This window comes from Eschrichtius robustus, chromosome 3 (genome assembly GCF_028021215.1).
Source record: "Eschrichtius robustus isolate mEscRob2 chromosome 3, mEscRob2.pri, whole genome shotgun sequence".
Lineage (NCBI taxonomy): Eukaryota > Metazoa > Chordata > Mammalia > Artiodactyla > Eschrichtiidae > Eschrichtius > Eschrichtius robustus.
In genome coordinates, this window is record NC_090826.1 from 132495328 (window position 1) to 132513794 (window position 18467).

The following is an 18467-nucleotide window of genomic DNA, read 5'->3' on the forward strand; positions in this document are numbered from 1 at the left end:
TAATGTAGGGCCCCTCATAGGGAAATTTCCAGTAGGGAATTTGGGTGCCAGAGGTTTCATAGATGGGGAGATATTTGGAGACAGAGGATCTTCTGGGAACCCCTGAAATCATACCAGATAGGCAACAATCTACTTTTCAGTGTACTGAGATCTAAGCTCCCAGGCTCCCCATTCTGATATTCTTGGGGAATGGCAGATGCTTCTCCAGGGTTCCCCGAATGAGTCAGGCTTTGGAGGACATCCATTTGGGTGTGGATGATGTTCAAGCATCAAGAGAAGACTCTCTGCTGACTTTAAGGAAGGGACTGGTCCTACAAACTTATATTTAAAAAGAAAATCATTACACCAAGGACTGTTCTCAGATGCAACTTTCTTGTTGCCAGTGGGATTAATGAGGAACGTGGGTCTTCACTCCCTGTCCTACGGGAACATCCCATGTCTGGGTCTTTACTGTAAACAAGCATTCGCTGCTGAAGAAGTCAAAGCAGAAACGGAAAAATTCCCACCTGGCTTTACTCTTGGTTCCCTTGCACCAGCCCTTTAATGCAAATAAGGGGACAGATGCCCTTACATGCCAGCTGTGAGGAGGAGGACGTTGTGGAAGCCTCTGCCCTTTATCTCCTCTCTTCTGCTTGGGTCTCTGCAGCCCCTGGAAGGTGGCGCTGTGCTCAGAGGGTGCCTTACCAAAGTGACCACTTGGGGTCACTGTGACTTCGCCCAAAGCAGGATGAGCACCATCTGGCCCAGGCCCCGGGCCCACTGCCCGACTCCTCCTCCTTAGAGGAGCCTGCAGGGCATTGACGTTCTGGCACTCAGTCTGGGGCTTGTGCCCTGGCACGTCAGGGAGTGCAGACAGGGTGAAGTGAACGTCAAGTGCCTCAGTCGGCGCTGATTTGCCAGCTGGACTCCTCTGGGGGTCTCGGATTTCTTCATGGAAAATCTTCCTGTGGACAAGCACCTCGCGGAGCCCACCTTCTCACCACGAGATCTCCATTTGAGCCCCAAGGAGACAATGAGGGATTTGGTAGAGGCCTCGGTTTCCTGTCCCCAGCAACCAGAGACCTGGAAGGCGGCAATTCACAGGGCCTGACTGGGGCGTGCTTGCACACGTCAGCCTTGTGCAAGTGTGTGTGTGTGAGTGTGTGTGAGTGTGTGTGGGGGGGTGTCGTGTGTGGCTGGCTGCAGGTCTTTGTTTTCTCGCGATCCAATGTTGCACCATGAAGTCTGTAGGAATCTTCAAGCCTCTGGGCTTCCTGAGCCCTGTTGATGATTTTTCTGATTAGCACCTTGTTGACTGGAGATCCGGGGAGTCGCAGTGCAGAGAGGCAGCTGGTTGGGAAGCATCATCAAGAGGTGTGTAGGGGGCGCCCCATCGAGTGGGTGAGGGATGTGATGACCGGGCCCCGGAGCGGGGTTAGAGCCCAATGCTCACGTGGCCATATGGGCCAGTTCCTTTTGCCCTTCTCCTGACCACAGGGGTCCTCAAGTGCGGGCTCCTGCTCCTGAGGGAGGACCAGGCAAGAGGCTGTAGATGACTGAAGATGAACCCCTTTCCGCTGTTCGCAGAACACCGAAGCCACAGGCTTTTCTGATGACAGCTTAGTGGAGCCCCCTCAGACAGAGACCAGAGCAGTGTTTATAATTTGCATTGGTCACAGGCAGGGTTTTGGGTTTTTGTTTGCATTTTTTTAATCAACTTCCAGTCAAAGAATGAAAATTTCCTTCCTTTCCTCCTCCCTCCCTTCCTCCCTTCCTCCCTTCCTCCCTCTCTCCCTCCACTAGGGGTTTTCTGTATGGTTTATGGTTTTTCACTGCTACTCAGAAAACAGTGATGGTGCCAGACCCTGGTACATGCTTCTGGTTCTAACCCAGAGGGACCTTGGTGAGCCTGTAAGGTACATAACACTCGGGGACCCCTTTGGGACTCCAGGTATGGTTCACAGGCCAAGCAGAGGTGGTCCAGGCTGAGAGGCTGAGCCTAAAAAAAAGACTTATCGTTAAGGACGCAGAAGCCACCAGAGCAGAGAAAAAAAATCATTGCAGACACCGAGTCTGTTGTTGAGAAACAGATTCACACTCCAGAGGGAATTTGCTGGGCATTGCCTAGAGAGAATAATGGAAAAGAAATGTTTGGTATTCTGTGCCCCAGCCTGGTCTCTGTGTTGCAAAGGGGGAGGTATATGATGGAGGATGCAGGGGGGTGCTGTGAGCCCACCATGTGACTCTGAGCCCCAGAGTCAGGAAGGGCTTGCATTCCACAGCGAAGGGGTAAGTGGTGGCTGCAGAGACAAGGGCTTCTGCAAGGAGTATCCAGTACAGATGCCATAGGACTTCAAGGACTTGGAGTCAGCTGGCTGTGAGAATAAAGGGTATGTGAACTTCTGCCTGGGAGAGGCCAGGTTGCCAGAGATCCAGGCTGAGTTTTGTAGGGATTAAAAACAATAAAAGGTCAAATGGCTATTGAAGGTTTTCTATGTACCAGTGCTCAGATATGTAAATATATATGAGTTCATTGAATCCTCCCAACAACCTATGAGGTAGACATGATGTCCTTCAGACCAGGAAGCGGAAGCACAGAAATTGAAGAAATTTGCCCAAAGATGCACATCAGTGAAGTTGGTCTCAAGCCTGAGTGGGTGACTTCAGAAACCATGCTCTAAGTGAGTGCTTCTTGACCATTAATGTGCACACAAATCCCCCGAGGGGCTTGTAAAATGCAGGCTCTGATTTCACAGATCTAGGGGGGAGAGGGCTCTGACATCTCCTGGGGTGATGCCCTTGCCGCTGGTCCTCCCACCCCACTTTGAGAAGCAGGGTCTCCACTCTGTGCCACACTTATTACACGGGATCGTCCCAAACCATCCGTTAGCTCACAGACCTCCTCCTCTGCCTCCTTATTCCTCCTCCTCTCCCCCTCCTCCTCCTCTTCCTCCTCCTCCTCTCCCCCTCCTCCTCCCCCTCCTCCTCTTCCCCCTCCTCCTTGCCCCCCCATCATCATCACCATCATCCATGTATTGAGTACTTTGCTATGTTAGAAGAATGGTCTTAAACTCCTTCAGTACATGATCTCATTAAAGCCCCATCAAACACTATGAGGTAAGTGGCATTATTCCCCTTTTACCAATGATGAAACAGAGGCTTAGAAAGGTCGAATCAATGGCTCCAAATCACACAGTGAGTAACTGGGCCTAGATACAGAGTCTAGAGTCCCAGCTCTTAACATGTCCCACAGAACCGAGCATTCAAATAAAACTGAGACAAGAGAGAATGGTACCTTCTGCTAGGGTTGCAATTATTTTTGACTGGGGATAAGGAGTGTGGGGACAGCTGAAGTTTCTAGTCCTTCATACTCTTTCTGGCCAGGGAGGAATTGCTTCAGATGAGCCTGGAATGCCTTTCCCACTGAGTCCAGGGTCTTGTTTTATATATACAAGCAAATAACTTGTTTGGAACTAAAAACAAACAAACAAACAAAACCCCCAAAAACAAAAACAAGTCTCAGAAGCTGAAAAAACTCTCCTTTTTAGCCTCCAAGTTGGAGAGTGAGGGAGAAAACACAACTATTTAAAGCTGGGATCAAACTTCTCGCTCTTTTTGCCTTCCTTCCTTCCAGGTCTTTCCTTCATTTTCCCCAGCTACCACAGCGAGACTGCCAGCAATCCTTGTAATCTGCATCTCAGCAAGTACAGATATACTTGATTTCCTTACATTCCTATAATCCCTTTTTAAATCACATAAGGCTATTTGCCTTTATAAATCTTCCCAGCAGTGAGCTCCCTGGGATAATTATGTGTAATATATATTTATAGTTTTATTTCATAAGCCCAATTCAAATAAAAAAAAAAATCAACCTATCTGAGCTCACTCCTCACTAATAACCTTTCCATTCCTTGTAAGTCTGCAAGATTTGACTGTTCCTTCCATGTTACTTCTTTAGTAGGCGCAGCCATGAAAAGGGATGGGGACTTTTGACTAGGATTCAGAACTGCCTTTGAGTCACGGCCCCCTTGCTAGCTTTGTGAACTCGGGCAAGTTTCCAAAATCCCTGAGTCTCAATTTCCTCATCCGTAAAATGGAGATGCTGATGGGGGCGCCTATAATGTGATGGCTGATGGCTGTGACATCCTTTGTTTACTGATATGGCAGGCAATATTTTAGTTCTCCTGTCCCTCATGAGTTGTTGTTGTGAAGATTAAATAAGCTAAAACTATGTGAAGGTGCCTGGAATAACAGAGATGATCAAATGGATGTAGAATCTTCTTTCTTTTCCCCCCCTCCGGTAATGGGAAATAATAGGATGATTATTATTAGGATGTGACTGAGTTCTCTATATCTCATGACTTTAAAGTGTGTCCTCCATCCAAACAACTAGCCATCATCTTTGTAAAATTGCTAATTGCCAAAGCAGCCTGCGGCTCTGGGCAGAGATGGGCTGCGCCTAGAACCAGTTCCCTCCTGTATCATTGCAGGTTTTTTTGTTTAGCTGAATTTTTGTGAATGTCTCCAGCTCTCTGTAAAGGCTCTATGCCAGCTGGTCTGTTCCTGTTATGTTTAATTCACCCCCATTAACCTGCTTGGTCAGCATATCTTTCCATCTCCTTGCTGTGTTTCAGGAGTGCGTCTGTTTGGAAAAAACATTTATTATATTTACTTTAACTGGCCTCATTTGGCAAGGTGGTCTGGGATTTCAGTTCAGGAGGAAAACAGATTTGATTACACTGCCCTTGTTTACTGTACGCACTCTCTTGTGTGGATCCCTTGTCTACTAATGCTTTTGCAAGAAGCCAAGACACAGGATAAACAAAGTCTCTGCGAGCACACTGGTGGCCCCTCATCCATGGCTGCTTTGCACAGTCTCCATCTGAAAACTGTGCCTCACATTTCCAGCCGTCTACCTTTCAGCAAAGTCCAGCAGGCAGGTTTTCCTGGCGGGTGTGTCTAAGGCCCCAGGAGGAGCGCTGGTTGGGCGCCACATCCTCATGGGGACAGGGAGTGCTCCCCAGCCAAGCGTCATGGTGACCTGGGGCATCGTCTTAGTTCATACCACCATTATCTCTCTCTTTGACTCCATGCAGCCTCCTGACCTCTCCTTGCCTTTGGCCTTGTCCTGTTCCCGTCTGTTCTCCACACCGCAGCTGCCCAAATCTGGTCATTGCGTCATCTTATTTAAGACCTTTCAACAACCCTCCACTCACACTCTTTATAGGGTACATAAGGCATAACCAGGCTCTTGTAGCCTATGCCCCAGTCATAGTGAGCATGTGCAGTTTCTCTCATCATTCATGCATGCGTTTATTCATTCGTTCGTCACTTATCCAGGACCTGTAAGTGCTAAATGCTGTGCTGAACGCTGGGGAGTCATGATGAGCGAAACCAAATATGGTCCCCCTTTCACAGAGTTTAGCCTAAGATGGAGACTGACAATCCAATAATCACACCCACAAGCGTACAACGATAACTTGAGGAGTGCTGTGAGTGGTAACCAGTCAGATGAGGCTGCCAGACAGGATGACCTGACCTCGCCTGGGAACCAGGCAGGGTTCCAGAGGAGTGACAGGTGAACTGAGAGCTGGAAGGGAAGCAGACGTCACGAGGTAAAGAGGGTGGTGGGAGAGCCTGGCAGGCAGAGGGAACAGCATGCGCCAAGCCCTGTGGCAGGAGGGAGAAGGCGTTTGAGGAACTGAAAAAAGTAGACCTGTGCGCCTGGAGCACAGGGAGCACCAGGGGACGTGGGAGGGAGAGGAGACTGGGGAAGATGGTAAGGAAACCAAGGCCGTGCAAGGGTTTGGAGTTATCCCAAGAGCAGTCGGAGTCCCTGAAATGGCTGCAAAATGGGATGGCATGATCACAAATGTACTTTGGAAAGATAACTGATGGAGTGAAGAGGGGAGCAGAGGGGAGAGAAAGTGGGGAGGTTATCGCAGTGGCGAGGACAAGATGTGGTAGTAGCTTAGACCAGGTGATGGCAGTGCAATGGAGAACAGCAGACGTATGTGATAGGTACTTGAGGGGTTAAGTCAATGGGATTTGGCGATGGTTGGACCAGGGAGAGAGCTGGGAGGGTGTGGACTCAGGAACTGCCATGCCCCCAGGAGCTTACTTACCTGTGAGCGTGGCTCTGGTGGTTGGACCGATGCCCTTGGGGACCAACAGCTCATGGTACTGCTCGCCCGCCAAGGTGCTGTACACAATCTTGTACTCCTGAACCTCTGCTTCACTATTGTCCCACTCAAGGTCAAGGCTGGTTGCTGTGCGGGAACCACGCCGCAGGTTCTTGGGGGCGTCAATCTCTAAAAAAATCCAGACATCACCAACCTCACACAGGATAATGTGCATTTGTCATGCATCTTGAACTTGAACAGGCTTTGGGGTGAGAGCCCATGACCTTCTGCCTCACATTTGAGTGAACCCAGGGGCTGCCCCTCAGCTTTTGGTCTGCCAGGTTGGCCATGACAGATTACGTGGGCAGGTTGGAGAGTTTTATTCGGGAGTTAGATATCAACACACTTTACACGTCCCCCATTCCCATTCAGGAGTTCTAGTGGCATTCTAGAAATTGAAGAATGAACCAGTTAGTATAATAAGGTTGAGACTAAGCAAGAGAAACCCTAGAAAGTGGAAATCAGAGATGGCATCCAAGTGATGAAGATGAAATAGAGTAATTTCAAATTTGATCACTGAGCAAAAAGCAGAGGATTGACTGCAAGATTTTGAAGTATAAGGTGTCTTCCCCTGGATTTACTTGCATAGACACTGCTGAAAGTTTTGCATATAGAGAGGGGATGTGATGTATTGGAAATCAGTCAGCTTTGGAGTCAGGTCTCAGTTTGAGCCCCACCTCCGACTCTTATTGTAATGGGACCGTAGGCAAGTCTTCATCTCACTGGGCCTTGATGGCCACATCTGTAAAATGGGCTAATAATACTGCCTTTTTAGGGAGTTGTACAAATTAGACAATGCATGTAGAAGTGAGTAGCATGGTGCCTGGTACAAAATTAGGTGCCCAAGCCCTGTGCTGGCTTCCTGGTGCCTCCAAAGCTCTCCCTGAGTTCCAACAATCTGGTGCCCCCAATGCTTGCTCCTTGGGGTTCCAAGAATTCCACAACAGTGAAAAGACCATTGGCATTGGGGTCTTTTCTGCAATTGTGGGGGGCTGGTTCTCTCTTCCAGGACTGGTCATCTCTTCAGGCTTATTTGGGCAGAAACAACATAAACAACTTACAGGATAAGAAGGTGCTGTCTTGACAAACTGCCACTTAAAAAGTTCCAAATAGGTCTTGACTTTGAGACTTGAATTTAACTTTGGAGTGGACCAGCCATTTGTTCTGGGAAAACCTCAAGTGGACTGTTTTAATTTGCAAATGCCAGGCAAGTCTCCACCGATTGTTCTTTCAGAAGATGGGACTGTTGTGAATCAATCTGAGTGCAGCTGCTGCAGAGTGAGAAGTGTTCTGTTTAGTGATGTAAATTGGGTGAATCTTTTGGCAGATTTATGCCTCTGCAGCTTATTTTTCTGAGAAACGTTTCCTTACTCAGTGTGGGTTTAGCATGCTGGAAACTGTGCATTATCCACGTGCTGTGTGTGGGATTTCTTGAGCAGTTGGATGGAAAGAGGAGCATGAGTAGAGGGGCATGTAGGAGGAATGCTCTGGGCTGCAGATCCCTAAATCTCACATCCCTAAATCTCACGTGGGAGGAGAGGCTGGCAAAGGACTGGGCGGGGCTTGGGGGTGCGTGGCCTGAATGGAACTGGAGCAAAAAGAGATTCACTTAAGGTTTAGGTTGAGTCTTGTATTTACCTACTGCTCTTCACAACTAAAGACCCCAGACCTGGGAAATGTTTGTTAGACTATGGATTTGTTTTTTGCTTTTTTAGTCTTAGGACCCGTGCCCTGTGGATAGGCGGCAGTGTTTCCTCTGAAGGGACTGGACATTTCCAATGTCAATGATCCCCAAAGAGATCAATCCTGAGAATGAGGGCTGGAGAAGGTAGGTGTCTTAGGACTGGGGTGGAGTGAAATGGTTTGCTCCCCCTAGGTCTTGAAGCCTGACCTCTAGGAGGGGCAGCTGAAGGGCACCCTGGCAAGTGGGAGCTGTGCTGGTCTCTGCAACACACCAGCAAGCTAGGGGCAAGGTAAAGCCAGGTGTCCAGTGGGGGCCCTGTGGAGAGGCTGGGGCTGTAGACTCTCACCTCTAAAACATAAATTAAATCAAGCAGTTCTCCTGCTGAAAACTTTCCACTGCTTCCTATTACGAACTCCTAATTGTGGCCCTCAGGGCTCTACGTGATCTGGCCCTGCCTGCTTCTCAGGTGGCACCTTGGAACATTCTACCCTTACTCACTGTGCTCCAGCTGTACTGCCTTTTTCCTGCTCCTGAATCACAGCAAGCTTATTCTCACCCCAGGGCTTTTGCACTGGCTGCTACTTTTGCCTGGAACGCTCTTCCCCAGACCCTCACATGACTGAGGTCACTTAGGTCTTGGTTAAAACTTTAGCTCCTCAGAGAGGCCGTTCTGACTACTCCCTCTATATCATCCATTTCATTTTTTTAGCATAATCCTCGTGATTGAAATGATCCCATATGTTTCTTTTCTTCTTCCTTATCTCGTTTCCGCCCCTGGAATGTAACTCATGTGAACTGGGATCTTGTCTATCTTGTTTATTCTGCATCCTCACTGCCTAGGACAGTGCTTGGCACCTACTAGGTGTTCATTAAGCACGTGTGAAGTGGCTGAATGAATACTGTCAGTTCTCTGTCTTGTCTGCTCCCTCAAAGCCTTTGGAAAAGTCTTGTTAAATATTCCAGCTGGGGATTTTGAGGATGCTTGGGGCCAGGTGGTACAGGGAAAAGAACAGCTTTGACTGAGGGCAGCTGGTCTTGGCTGGCTGACAAGGGCCATCCAGGTTGAACTTGTGGAGGCATTTCCTGTAGAATCTCAGAGTACAGTCCCCGCCCAGCTGTTGTGACTTGGCCCTTTGTATGCGTTTCCTGGGGCTGCCGCCACCAAGGGCCACACACTGGGTGGCTTCAACGATAGAAATGTATTGTCTCACAAACTGGACGTCTGAGACCAGCGTGTTGGCTCCCTTCCAAGGGCTGTGAGGGAGAATCTGTTCCGTGCTTCTCTCCAGTGGTTTGCGGAAGGATCCACCAAAAGAGTCCCGGGAATGCCCCCATGAGGGCAACTGCAACCAGAGCTACGGAGGGCAGGGAGGTTCGGGAGACTGGTCTCCGGGTTTCCCTGGGCTGCCTTCTCTCTAACCATTGGCCTTAGTGGGCTTCCATCGGTGCTTTCCTTTTTCCGAGCGGCTCTAAGACCCAGACAAATACCTTGCTCACCACGCAGGAAGCAAATCCCCGTTTTAATTGCCTGTGCAATTAGTGCGCTCCTAGTGTCGAAGCCATCACCTGGAAAAGCACTTTGGCTAATTTGAATTTAAGCAGAGTTCTGAAATGACTGAGGGCCCTGCCGTGAGGGTGCAGGCATCTTCTCCTCATTCAACCAGCACCTGCCAGCCCCAGGCCTTGAGAGCTGGGCTGCAAAGCTGTCCGCGGCAACCCACCCCGCCCCTGTTGCCCCCTCACCCGCTTCGGGCAGAGGGGGGCAGCTTGGAGGTACAGGCTGCTGCTGCCTGCAGAAGGTAGCCACCTAACAGCTGCCCATCCTCCCGGCAACCGGAAACAGAGAATCACGCAACGAACGGAAACTCAGGGGGAGCTTCTAGGAGGCAGAATGTAATTGTCTTGATTGGAATTTTCCTGGGCCACCAGCCAGTCCTGCTTCCATCTCGTTGACGTAAACATCAAGAATTATGCTTTCCGTCCTGCCGCTGGAGAGCTCTCGTCTCCTTTTCTGCCTCTTCAAACTCCTTATCTGAGTAAAGCACAAAGAAACCACTTTTCACACAAAAACTGTGTTGAAATTAAAAAAGAATGCAGGACTCATGGCCCTCAGGAGGTCCCAGCACCGGAGCAGACCGTGTCCTGGGGGTGCAAAGGCTTGGGGGTGGGCAGGGCTGACCTTGAATTCACCAAGAAGGGAGCTTGTGTGTGAGGCCCTGAGCAGTTTTGGTTCACTGAGGGGAAAAGATGGCAAGAGACATGGGCAGAATGTAGTCCCTTTATTTTAAAGACATATGCATAGTCACTGGAGATCCCAACATGTGTTCAGTAAAACATCTGACCAGCGACCCCTGGCTGGGGTGGAGTCTGGCACGGGGGCTGGAGAGCAAACCTGAGAGGGCCTCTTTCAGAGTCAAGCTGCCTTCTCCGTTTCATCAGTGTCCATGCTTGCTCCCTTGTAACAGGGAGTTTTTCTCCCCCTCCCAATGTTTCCTTTGGGGTGGAGGGAAACCCATTATGAGATTCCCGGCCTCCCTCTTTCTTCTGCTGGGGAAGATGGACTTGCTTCAATGGTGAGTTTTGTAGCAGGCCCGGGCACGGCCCTCCTGCTCCCCTCTCTCATGGGCGCCGTCTGCACATGGGGATCGGCCTCTGCTTGTTCCTCTGTGCTGTAAGCCCTAACCTGAGTAGCCCCACAACTTCCGCCAGATGGGGGTCTTGCCGAGGTCCACAGGGTCCATCCGTTGGCAAGCCCATCCAACGCTAAGCTAGGGGATATTTTGGCCTCCATCTGTCTTACTCTTTGCCTTATTTATCAGCTGATTTTAAACACAGGTGGAGGGTAATGGTGCTGTTTATTGAACCTCCGTGAAGCCCCTTGGCTGGCTTACCCCATCCCGTAACAGACTCTTAGGCCACCACTCAATGTAGGATGCCTGAATTAGTGATTCTCCTACTTTACCCCATCAGGAGATGCCGGTTCTTAGATCTTACAGAAGCCGGCAGTTTCCTTTGATCTCTGCAACAACTGGGGAGTTGGCAGAGACATTCCTTGATGTGTGACCACCCCGCTGCTGCCCCCCAACAGGGCAGAGAGGCCGAGACTGGGTATCTGGGTTAGATGGAGACTCACTGTCAGGTCACAGCCCCCGACCACCCAGTGAGAGTGCCAGGGAGCCTGTCTTTGGATGGTGCCTGACCTACTTGTCCGCTAGCCGGTCGGCCTGATGGGCTCCTGGAGAGCCAGGGAGCAGGTCGTGAGGTCTGGCCTTGCCCAACTATTGGAGCCGGGTCTACATTAGCCTTCTTGCCGGTGCTCACAAACGGCAGGATGAGTCACAGACTCTCAGGTGGAAGGCCTGCTTCCAGGCATGCAGGCCGGGCTTTGCACAACTCCAAGGGGCGCCGTCATGCTGGTGTAGTCACTGTGGATTTATGGAATCATTACAGCCATTTCTGGCAAATTGCAATCAAGTGACTCCAGGAAGGGGTACTGAACCCTCACAAAATTGCCCTTTGGGCTAGCGATGGGAATGTCAAGTGACTTCAGGACAGACTTTTCATTTTATAAAGGAGAAACCTGAAACCCGAGGGGAAGAGACTTCTGTCAAGTCACAGATCTGGCTGGTAGCAGAGGCAGGACAGGAACCCAGCTCTCCCGTCCACTGGTGCTGTGCGCTCCTCTGCCCTGAGATGTGACCTCACCGGGATGCCCTGAAACCTCTCGCTTCCTTCTTGCAGTGTCCGTGATACGTGGTTGCCCAAGCACACGTCATCTCTCTCCCTGGATGCCCCTCTTGCCATGAGGATACCAACTGGCTCAGCACCCTCTCCCCTCCTCGGGCTCTGCTCCCCCGCGCCCCACCCCACCTACAGCCTCACCTGTTGTGAACTGGGTGGTGGTGGACTCACTCTCGTTGGTTCCACGGACTGCGCTGACCCACACCTCGTATTGGGAGCCGGGCCGCAGGGCCTGTACTGAGTACTGGCTCAGGGGAGGCTGCAGTCGGAAGGTGGTCTTTCCGCCTTCCCCGCCCACCAAGCCGTACTTCAAGAGAATGAAATCGACTTTGGCTCGAGGTGGGGTCCACTCCACGAAGGCTACAGTGTCGGAGACATCTCGAACCAGGATGTGCGTGGGCCCATCAATGACTGAATGAGAAGGATCCAATAGAAAAAAAAAGTTTGAGAAGTGAGCCTCTGACTTAAGCTCTTTCCTTTCCTTTCCTCCTTACATTAGCCTGGTCTGTCAGAGAGAGAATGGGTATTATTATCCCATTTTACAGATGGGGAAATTGAGACACAGTGAGATAAAATCTCTTTCGTGAGGACCCATGGTTTTTCAATGGGGGAACAGACACTGGATCTTAGGTCCCCTGAACCTTGCTGTCACGGGGCTGTGGTTTTTAGGATTGGCACTTCCCAGGTTAGGCAAGGGAAGGGCACTTACTGGCTTGAGAGGGCCAGCACTGTCCTGTCAGGAGGCTATGAGACAACAGAGAACTGTGTTTCTCGGGTGTGCCCAGCTCTCACATTCTGTGAGCCCCAAGGAAAGATCTATGAAATTAGCATCCCTATCTAAACATCTGAGACTTCCAACTTGGTTGCCAATGAGGGCATCACGATTATCCAGAAGATGTCCCTGCTCAGCTGTACTGACAACTCAGTCAACCAGCTGCTAAGACAGTCAAAAACCCAACAGACATTTGTATTTTTGGATATGAAATATGCCTTCTGGGGAAACTTGCTCTTCTGTAAAAACAAGGATCTCAGTTTTGGAACAGCCTCCTGTGGGCTGTTTTTTCCCCACCGGTTCTTGCGTATTCCTGAGCCAGGAGGGCACTGCAGTCACACACAGTCCCTCCAGGTTATTCAGCATGTGTCCCTCGTGAGTCCTGGCCTCTGGCACTGAGCACCTGAAGGGAACACCATTGTGGGATGGTGTTACCTAGGAAAAGCTGGTTGGTTTCCTAGGAGTCCTACCACCCTGGTTCCAGCACCCACTTGGGGTCCTGTTCATATTGAATTAGGTGATGGTGGCGGTGGGGCAAGGTGAGAGAATGTAGAAGGGAAATAGAAAGGGCTTAGTGAGTAGAATAGAAAATGGTGTTCTCAACTCCTCATGGTGTGTCTGGATGGCTGACGTGCCCTCCTTTGAATTACTCATTATCTTCTAAAAAGAGCTGGCCGGGCTTCCATGTTTGCATTTATTATGGACTACACCCCTCTAGCTGGGGCTGATTAACATTAATATTAATATTCTTCAAGGATTTGGAACTGGAACCACAGACTCTGGCTCTCTGGTTAGCTGGTTTTGGACCATGTAGAGCCAGGGCTGGTCTGGCCATTCTCTACCATATTCACAAATAAATAGAAAACATCTGATCTGGGGAGAGAGCGAGAGAGCGAGAGAGAGCAAGAGAGGGAGAGGGAGAGAGAGAGAGAGAAAGAGAAGAGAAGAAAGGGGAAAAGGTGATTTTTAATAATTACATATTTGGTCTTCCCTTCTTAGCGCAGAGCTCCTAAAACCCTGGGAATTTCCTAAGTGTTGAGAGTGAGCAAGTTGACTTTTGTTATGTTAATGAAGCGAGGGAGAAAGCTGGTTGCCAAGGGACCCAACCAGGTGATTAGAGGGTTGGAACTTTCAGTCCCACCCCTGACATCTGGTCAGTCCATCAATCATGCCTATGTAATGAAGCCTCCATAAAAACCCAAAAGGACTGGGTTTGGAGAGCTTCCAGTCTGGGGAACCAGAATGCTTCCATGTGCCACTGTGATGGGCCCCAAATTCCACAGGAGCAGAAACTCCTTTGTTCAGGACCTCACCTATGTATCTCTTCATCTGGTTGTTGATTTGTATCCTTTAATATCCTTTGTGATAAACCAGTAATTCAGTGAGAAAATGAGTTTCCTCATGAGTTATATGAGCTGCTCTGGCAAATTAATCAAACCCAAGGAGGGGTCGTAGGAACCTCCAATCTGTAGCTGGTCAGTCAGAAGCACGGGTGACAACCTGGAGTCGTGATTGGCATCTGAAGTGGAGGGTAGTCTTGTGGGACTGAGCCCTCCAACCTGTGGAATCCGATGCTCTTTCCGGGTAGATGTATTGGAATTGAGTTGAATGGTAGGACACCCAGCTGGTGTTGCAGAGAATTGCTTGGTGTGGGGAACCCCTCCCCCAGTCACACACATACTGGAAGTGGGTGCAGATTTTTAGGAGCAAATACACAGAGAGAAGCAGAAATGAGTGACCATGTGGCGCTTCTAGAAAGGTATAGAGAATAACTCGGTCCTTGACTTTCCATTTTTTGGTTCAAGTCTTTTGTGAGACTCAGATGCATTTCTGGCCCTGGGGTTTTATAAGATACTCTGTGTCCTTCCAGTAAATTATCTTTTTTGCTACAGCTAGTTTAAGAAAGCGTTTTCCCCTTGTTACCAGAGAGTCTTGACGAAGACTGTTTTCTGTGTTTTCTAACCAGTCTGCACTGGACCACCTCCTCGTCTGTCTCCAGAATGGAGTGTCTCCCTCAGGACTGTCTCAGCCTGACTTGGAGCCTCTCAATCTTTCCGAGTTGGGCCTTTCGCTGGGTACCCCACCCTCTTTCTGGGTCTAGCCCAGTCCTGTTCTCTATTAAGCAGCTTAGGATTTTTGGTCTGGCACCAGCCAAAATGAAAATCACCAGACCATTTTGGTTTTGATGCCACCTGATTTGGAGTGAAAGTGAAGTTCTGTTTTTCATATTTGGAGTAATAATGAGATTTAACAGAATATATCCAGATGTTTTCTTTTCTGCACGCTGTATTTAGTGGTTTTAGGTAACTTGGGCCTTTTTAATTTCATTTAATTTAATAATGAGATGGAGGAAATGATCTCCTAACTGCTGAATAAGCATAGTGCTTGAAACATAGTAGACACTCAGTAAATGGGTGTTGAGTAAATGAAATAAATAGATGACTCTCTATATGCATAAGAAAGAAAGTGAAGCATTTCAATGAATTGGAGCTTCTTGGAAAAAAAAAAAAAAAAGATGTCACCAAAACTCAAATGACCATGTAAGGCTTTTGTCCATCAGCTCTTTAAGTCCCCAAATCCTAATCATAATGATTGATCATATTAAAATGTGACTGTGTAGCACCAAGGGCTCTGGCTGCAGGAGGTCTTGTAATTTGAATTCCCAAAATGGCCTGCCTGGAAGAAGCCAGCCTGCGTGCCTGATGAGGACTCAGAGCTTCGCAGGAGGGGGTTGGTGTGGGTCAGACGTTAGCAGAAGGAAATAATTAAACGATTGTTTCTTAAAAACAGCAGACAGGGCTGGGAGCCAACCATCTTTTCTGCAGCCGTCCTTGGATTCGGCCCTTCAGTTGGCCATTGGGTAGCCATGTCCCATTCCAGTCAAGGAGGTATCAGCTTACTTTCAACTTAGGCCCTAATTTTTAAACAAACACACATCCTACTCAAAAAGTAAACTGGAATAAATATTTTTCTTTCCATTTCTTCGTAATTCTGTACACAATCCCAAAATATGAACTAGGACTTTTTTTTCTTAATTGAAAAAAATTCTGCCTGGCTTTACCACAGATGACTAGATCTGGAACTTTTAATTTTAATCTTAAGGAAATTCCAAACCAAAAAATACTGCAAATTTTGTCAAAATGTGGTTTAAGTAGAAGACTAAAGCAGAGTTGGACTATCTTCTCTAAGTGCTGTCAGTACTTTGGAAGAAAAGCATCCTACATCTGTAATGTTCTTCTCTGCCCTCTTATGAACCATCTCCTTCTAGCTTTTTTTTTTTTTTTCCTACTAATACTTTCTTAATATCAAATCACAGAAGTGATCTGGGGACCCTGAAACATTCCGCATCAGAAGAGGAGAATCTACACGTGTTACCAAATCAACTCTTCAGGGTCCAGCATAACCTTGGGAAGCAGAACTGGGGAAAAACTCTGGCCATGTTGTCTGGAGAGATTCCTCCAGAGTACTTTTAGACTTTATGGCTCTAGAGTTTCTTCTAAAACATATTTGGATAAGCATAGTGGTTTTAAAGCCTTTTGGGGAGGAGGGGGCTAATATTCTTTTTTAAAAGAGCAAAATCTTAAATGATTGTACAAAATATAAAACAGACAAAAGTGGAGCTGCCTCGGTTGGAGGGTGTGAGGGGCATGGGAGTGGGAGTAATTAGAAACCTGCATCTCCACTTCCTCCTTGCCTTGAGGCATGGCCATGGAAAACTGGTGCTCTAATGGAGCATAATCTAATGCCACAATACTTTTAAACCAGTGTTTTCTAGACTGAGCATAAGCCTCAGCACCTGATGCTGTTTAGTTTGGATCCAATTAACAAAGTATGAATCACTAATCCATAAACATGGGCTCATTATATAGTGTTGTGATTCCCTTTTCTGGCCAACTTGGCCTTTGTCCTGCACTCATGACTGGTTTTCTTAGGTGTCAGTTTCTGTTTATGAAAAATAAAGCTGTACCAATATTTGCCTACCTCAGTCTCTGTTACTAACAGGGAACATTGCTTAACCTTCGAATTTCAACTCTCCCATCAATAAAATGAGAACGAAAAATGATACCAGAAGCTATTTATAACTTTTGAGAAATTCTTGGTGAGGGCACACACACATGCATCATAATTGTTAATTTACAGCATCCTTTGTTAGCTAAGGAAACAATAAAGCAAAATGCGATACAGTTAATGAATCAAACCTAGAAATATAATGGTCTTGCTTGAGAGGAACTGTGGGGATGAAATAATAATCAACTTAAGTCATCACCTTGAACAGTGACCCAACCCACAATTACTGGTTTTGAACGATGTTTCCCGCTCTCACTTCTAAAAGTGTTCTCTGAGTGTATGTATACACACAAGGTATTGAGCACTCACTGTCATTGACACAGTGTTAATCACTTTGTGTGCTTTATCTGATTTAATCCTCATGTCATTTCTATGAAGTTCATCATTGTCAAATGAATCGAGGTTTGGGAAGGTCAGATGACTTTCTGCAAATCTCACAATAAATAAGAGTGAATTAGCTCTTGCTGGTTCCAAAGCTCAAGATACTAGGGGCTGACAAACAAGACCTCTTAATGAGTAAGATTAGAAGACATACACTGGAGATCCTAACAAAGAATTTCCCCATAGAATACTCTTCCAGATTTTTGTGCTTGCAAGGATAAGGAAGATGTTCAGCTAAGCATCTGGTCGAGTAGCTCCATCTCCAGGTACCCAAATTAATCTCAGCTGTGGGAGAAATCCTAGCACCCCTTTGTCTCTCTACTTCCTGGGTGAGTCTGCAGTTTTTCCTGAGTGACCTAATGGGTAGCCATAGGGTGAAAGGTTGGAGGCACTCACCAGTGGAGACGCTGGCCGAGGTAGGGGGGCTCCGGGCTTGCTCTTTCAGGGCCACCACATTGACAGTATATTCTTCCCCAGGCTTTAATCCCGTCTGGTTGAAGGATGTAACGTCACTGGGGAGCTGGGCAATCACCCCTCCTTCATTGTTCTGGAGGGTGGGGGCGGGGAGGGAGAAGCAGAGAAAGCAAAAGAGGAAATCAATGGGAGGGAAATGTGTGGGACACTGTGCATTAAAGATGGGGACCACTTCTCTGCCCTCCAGGCTGACAGCTGAGGATCTGGGGCCAGGAATGACTCCCAGCAGGATCAAGAAGAATGCCACCACTCTATGAGGATTTGGCAAACGGAGAACCAATTTTCAAGAACATTTCTTTGGCTTCTCCTGAGTCTACTGAGTTTGCCAATAAAAATTAGTCATGAGGTGATGTAGATTGGCTCTTGCCAAAAATGAAATGTCTGATGCTTACCATCTATCAGATTTTTTGGCATTTATCATGGTGAGCATGGCCTTGGCTATTTAGAAGAGTCTAGTTGTGTATGTATGTGTGTAAACATCTTTATGTACATGACAACATGTTTCAAACTAAGACATTCCCAGTTTTTTAATGAGCCGGAGCTATTATTTTGCTGTATCTGGAGTTTCTCATGGTGTTACACTGGCTGAAAATCTGTCAACGTCTTATTACCCAGATGAGTTAGGAATCCATGACATAACCAACTGTGAAGTACAAAGAAGAGAAAAGGGGTAGAACAAAGAATAATACAAAGGAGAGAAGAAAGAGACAAGTTGGTGGAAGAGGAAATGAAAAAGATCAACTTGATGATGTTGGGTCCAGGATTTTGTATCTTTCTACCCGCCTATCTGTCTGTCTGTTTGCCTATTATTATACATTTTCTCTGTGTGCCTCTGGAAATGGAGGTGACAAGAGGGCTCTTTTTTGTGGCACTGCCCTTCTCTACTATTCTTTGGTCTCTGTTCATGTCACCTGGAGTCCCCTATTATGTAATTTATAGCCACACTTTTATAAATCAACGTGACCTCCCACTGGCCTCAACCTACAGATCATACAGTTATTCTCTGTGGCTGTATATTTGACCTTGGCATGCCCTGGCTAGTCCCACTCTTAGAGTTTTACATATTGGATGTAAAACAGGCCAACCTGGCATTGTTCTTTTCCTGCCTGAGCGGCAGAGTGACATGATTCTCTCGGCCCTGTTTTAAATCCAATTGCCCACCCTACTTTACTGGCCATTTTAATGC

The 18467-nt window shown here is 47.8% G+C and overlaps 1 protein-coding gene across 1 annotated transcript in view; it reads right to left on the reverse strand.

Annotated features, from left to right (window-relative positions):
- The window catches only part of TNR (tenascin R), an 83379-nt gene that overhangs the window by 49447 nt on the left and 15465 nt on the right, over positions 1–18467 (reverse strand). The window contains exons 5-7 of the mRNA XM_068538388.1: positions 17204–17354; positions 11728–11997; positions 6105–6290 (exon numbers count right to left, since the gene is read on the reverse strand). Coding sequence (XP_068394489.1) covers positions 6105–6290; positions 11728–11997; positions 17204–17354 — 607 coding nt within the window. The remainder of the gene's footprint in view (positions 1–6104; positions 6291–11727; positions 11998–17203; positions 17355–18467) is intronic.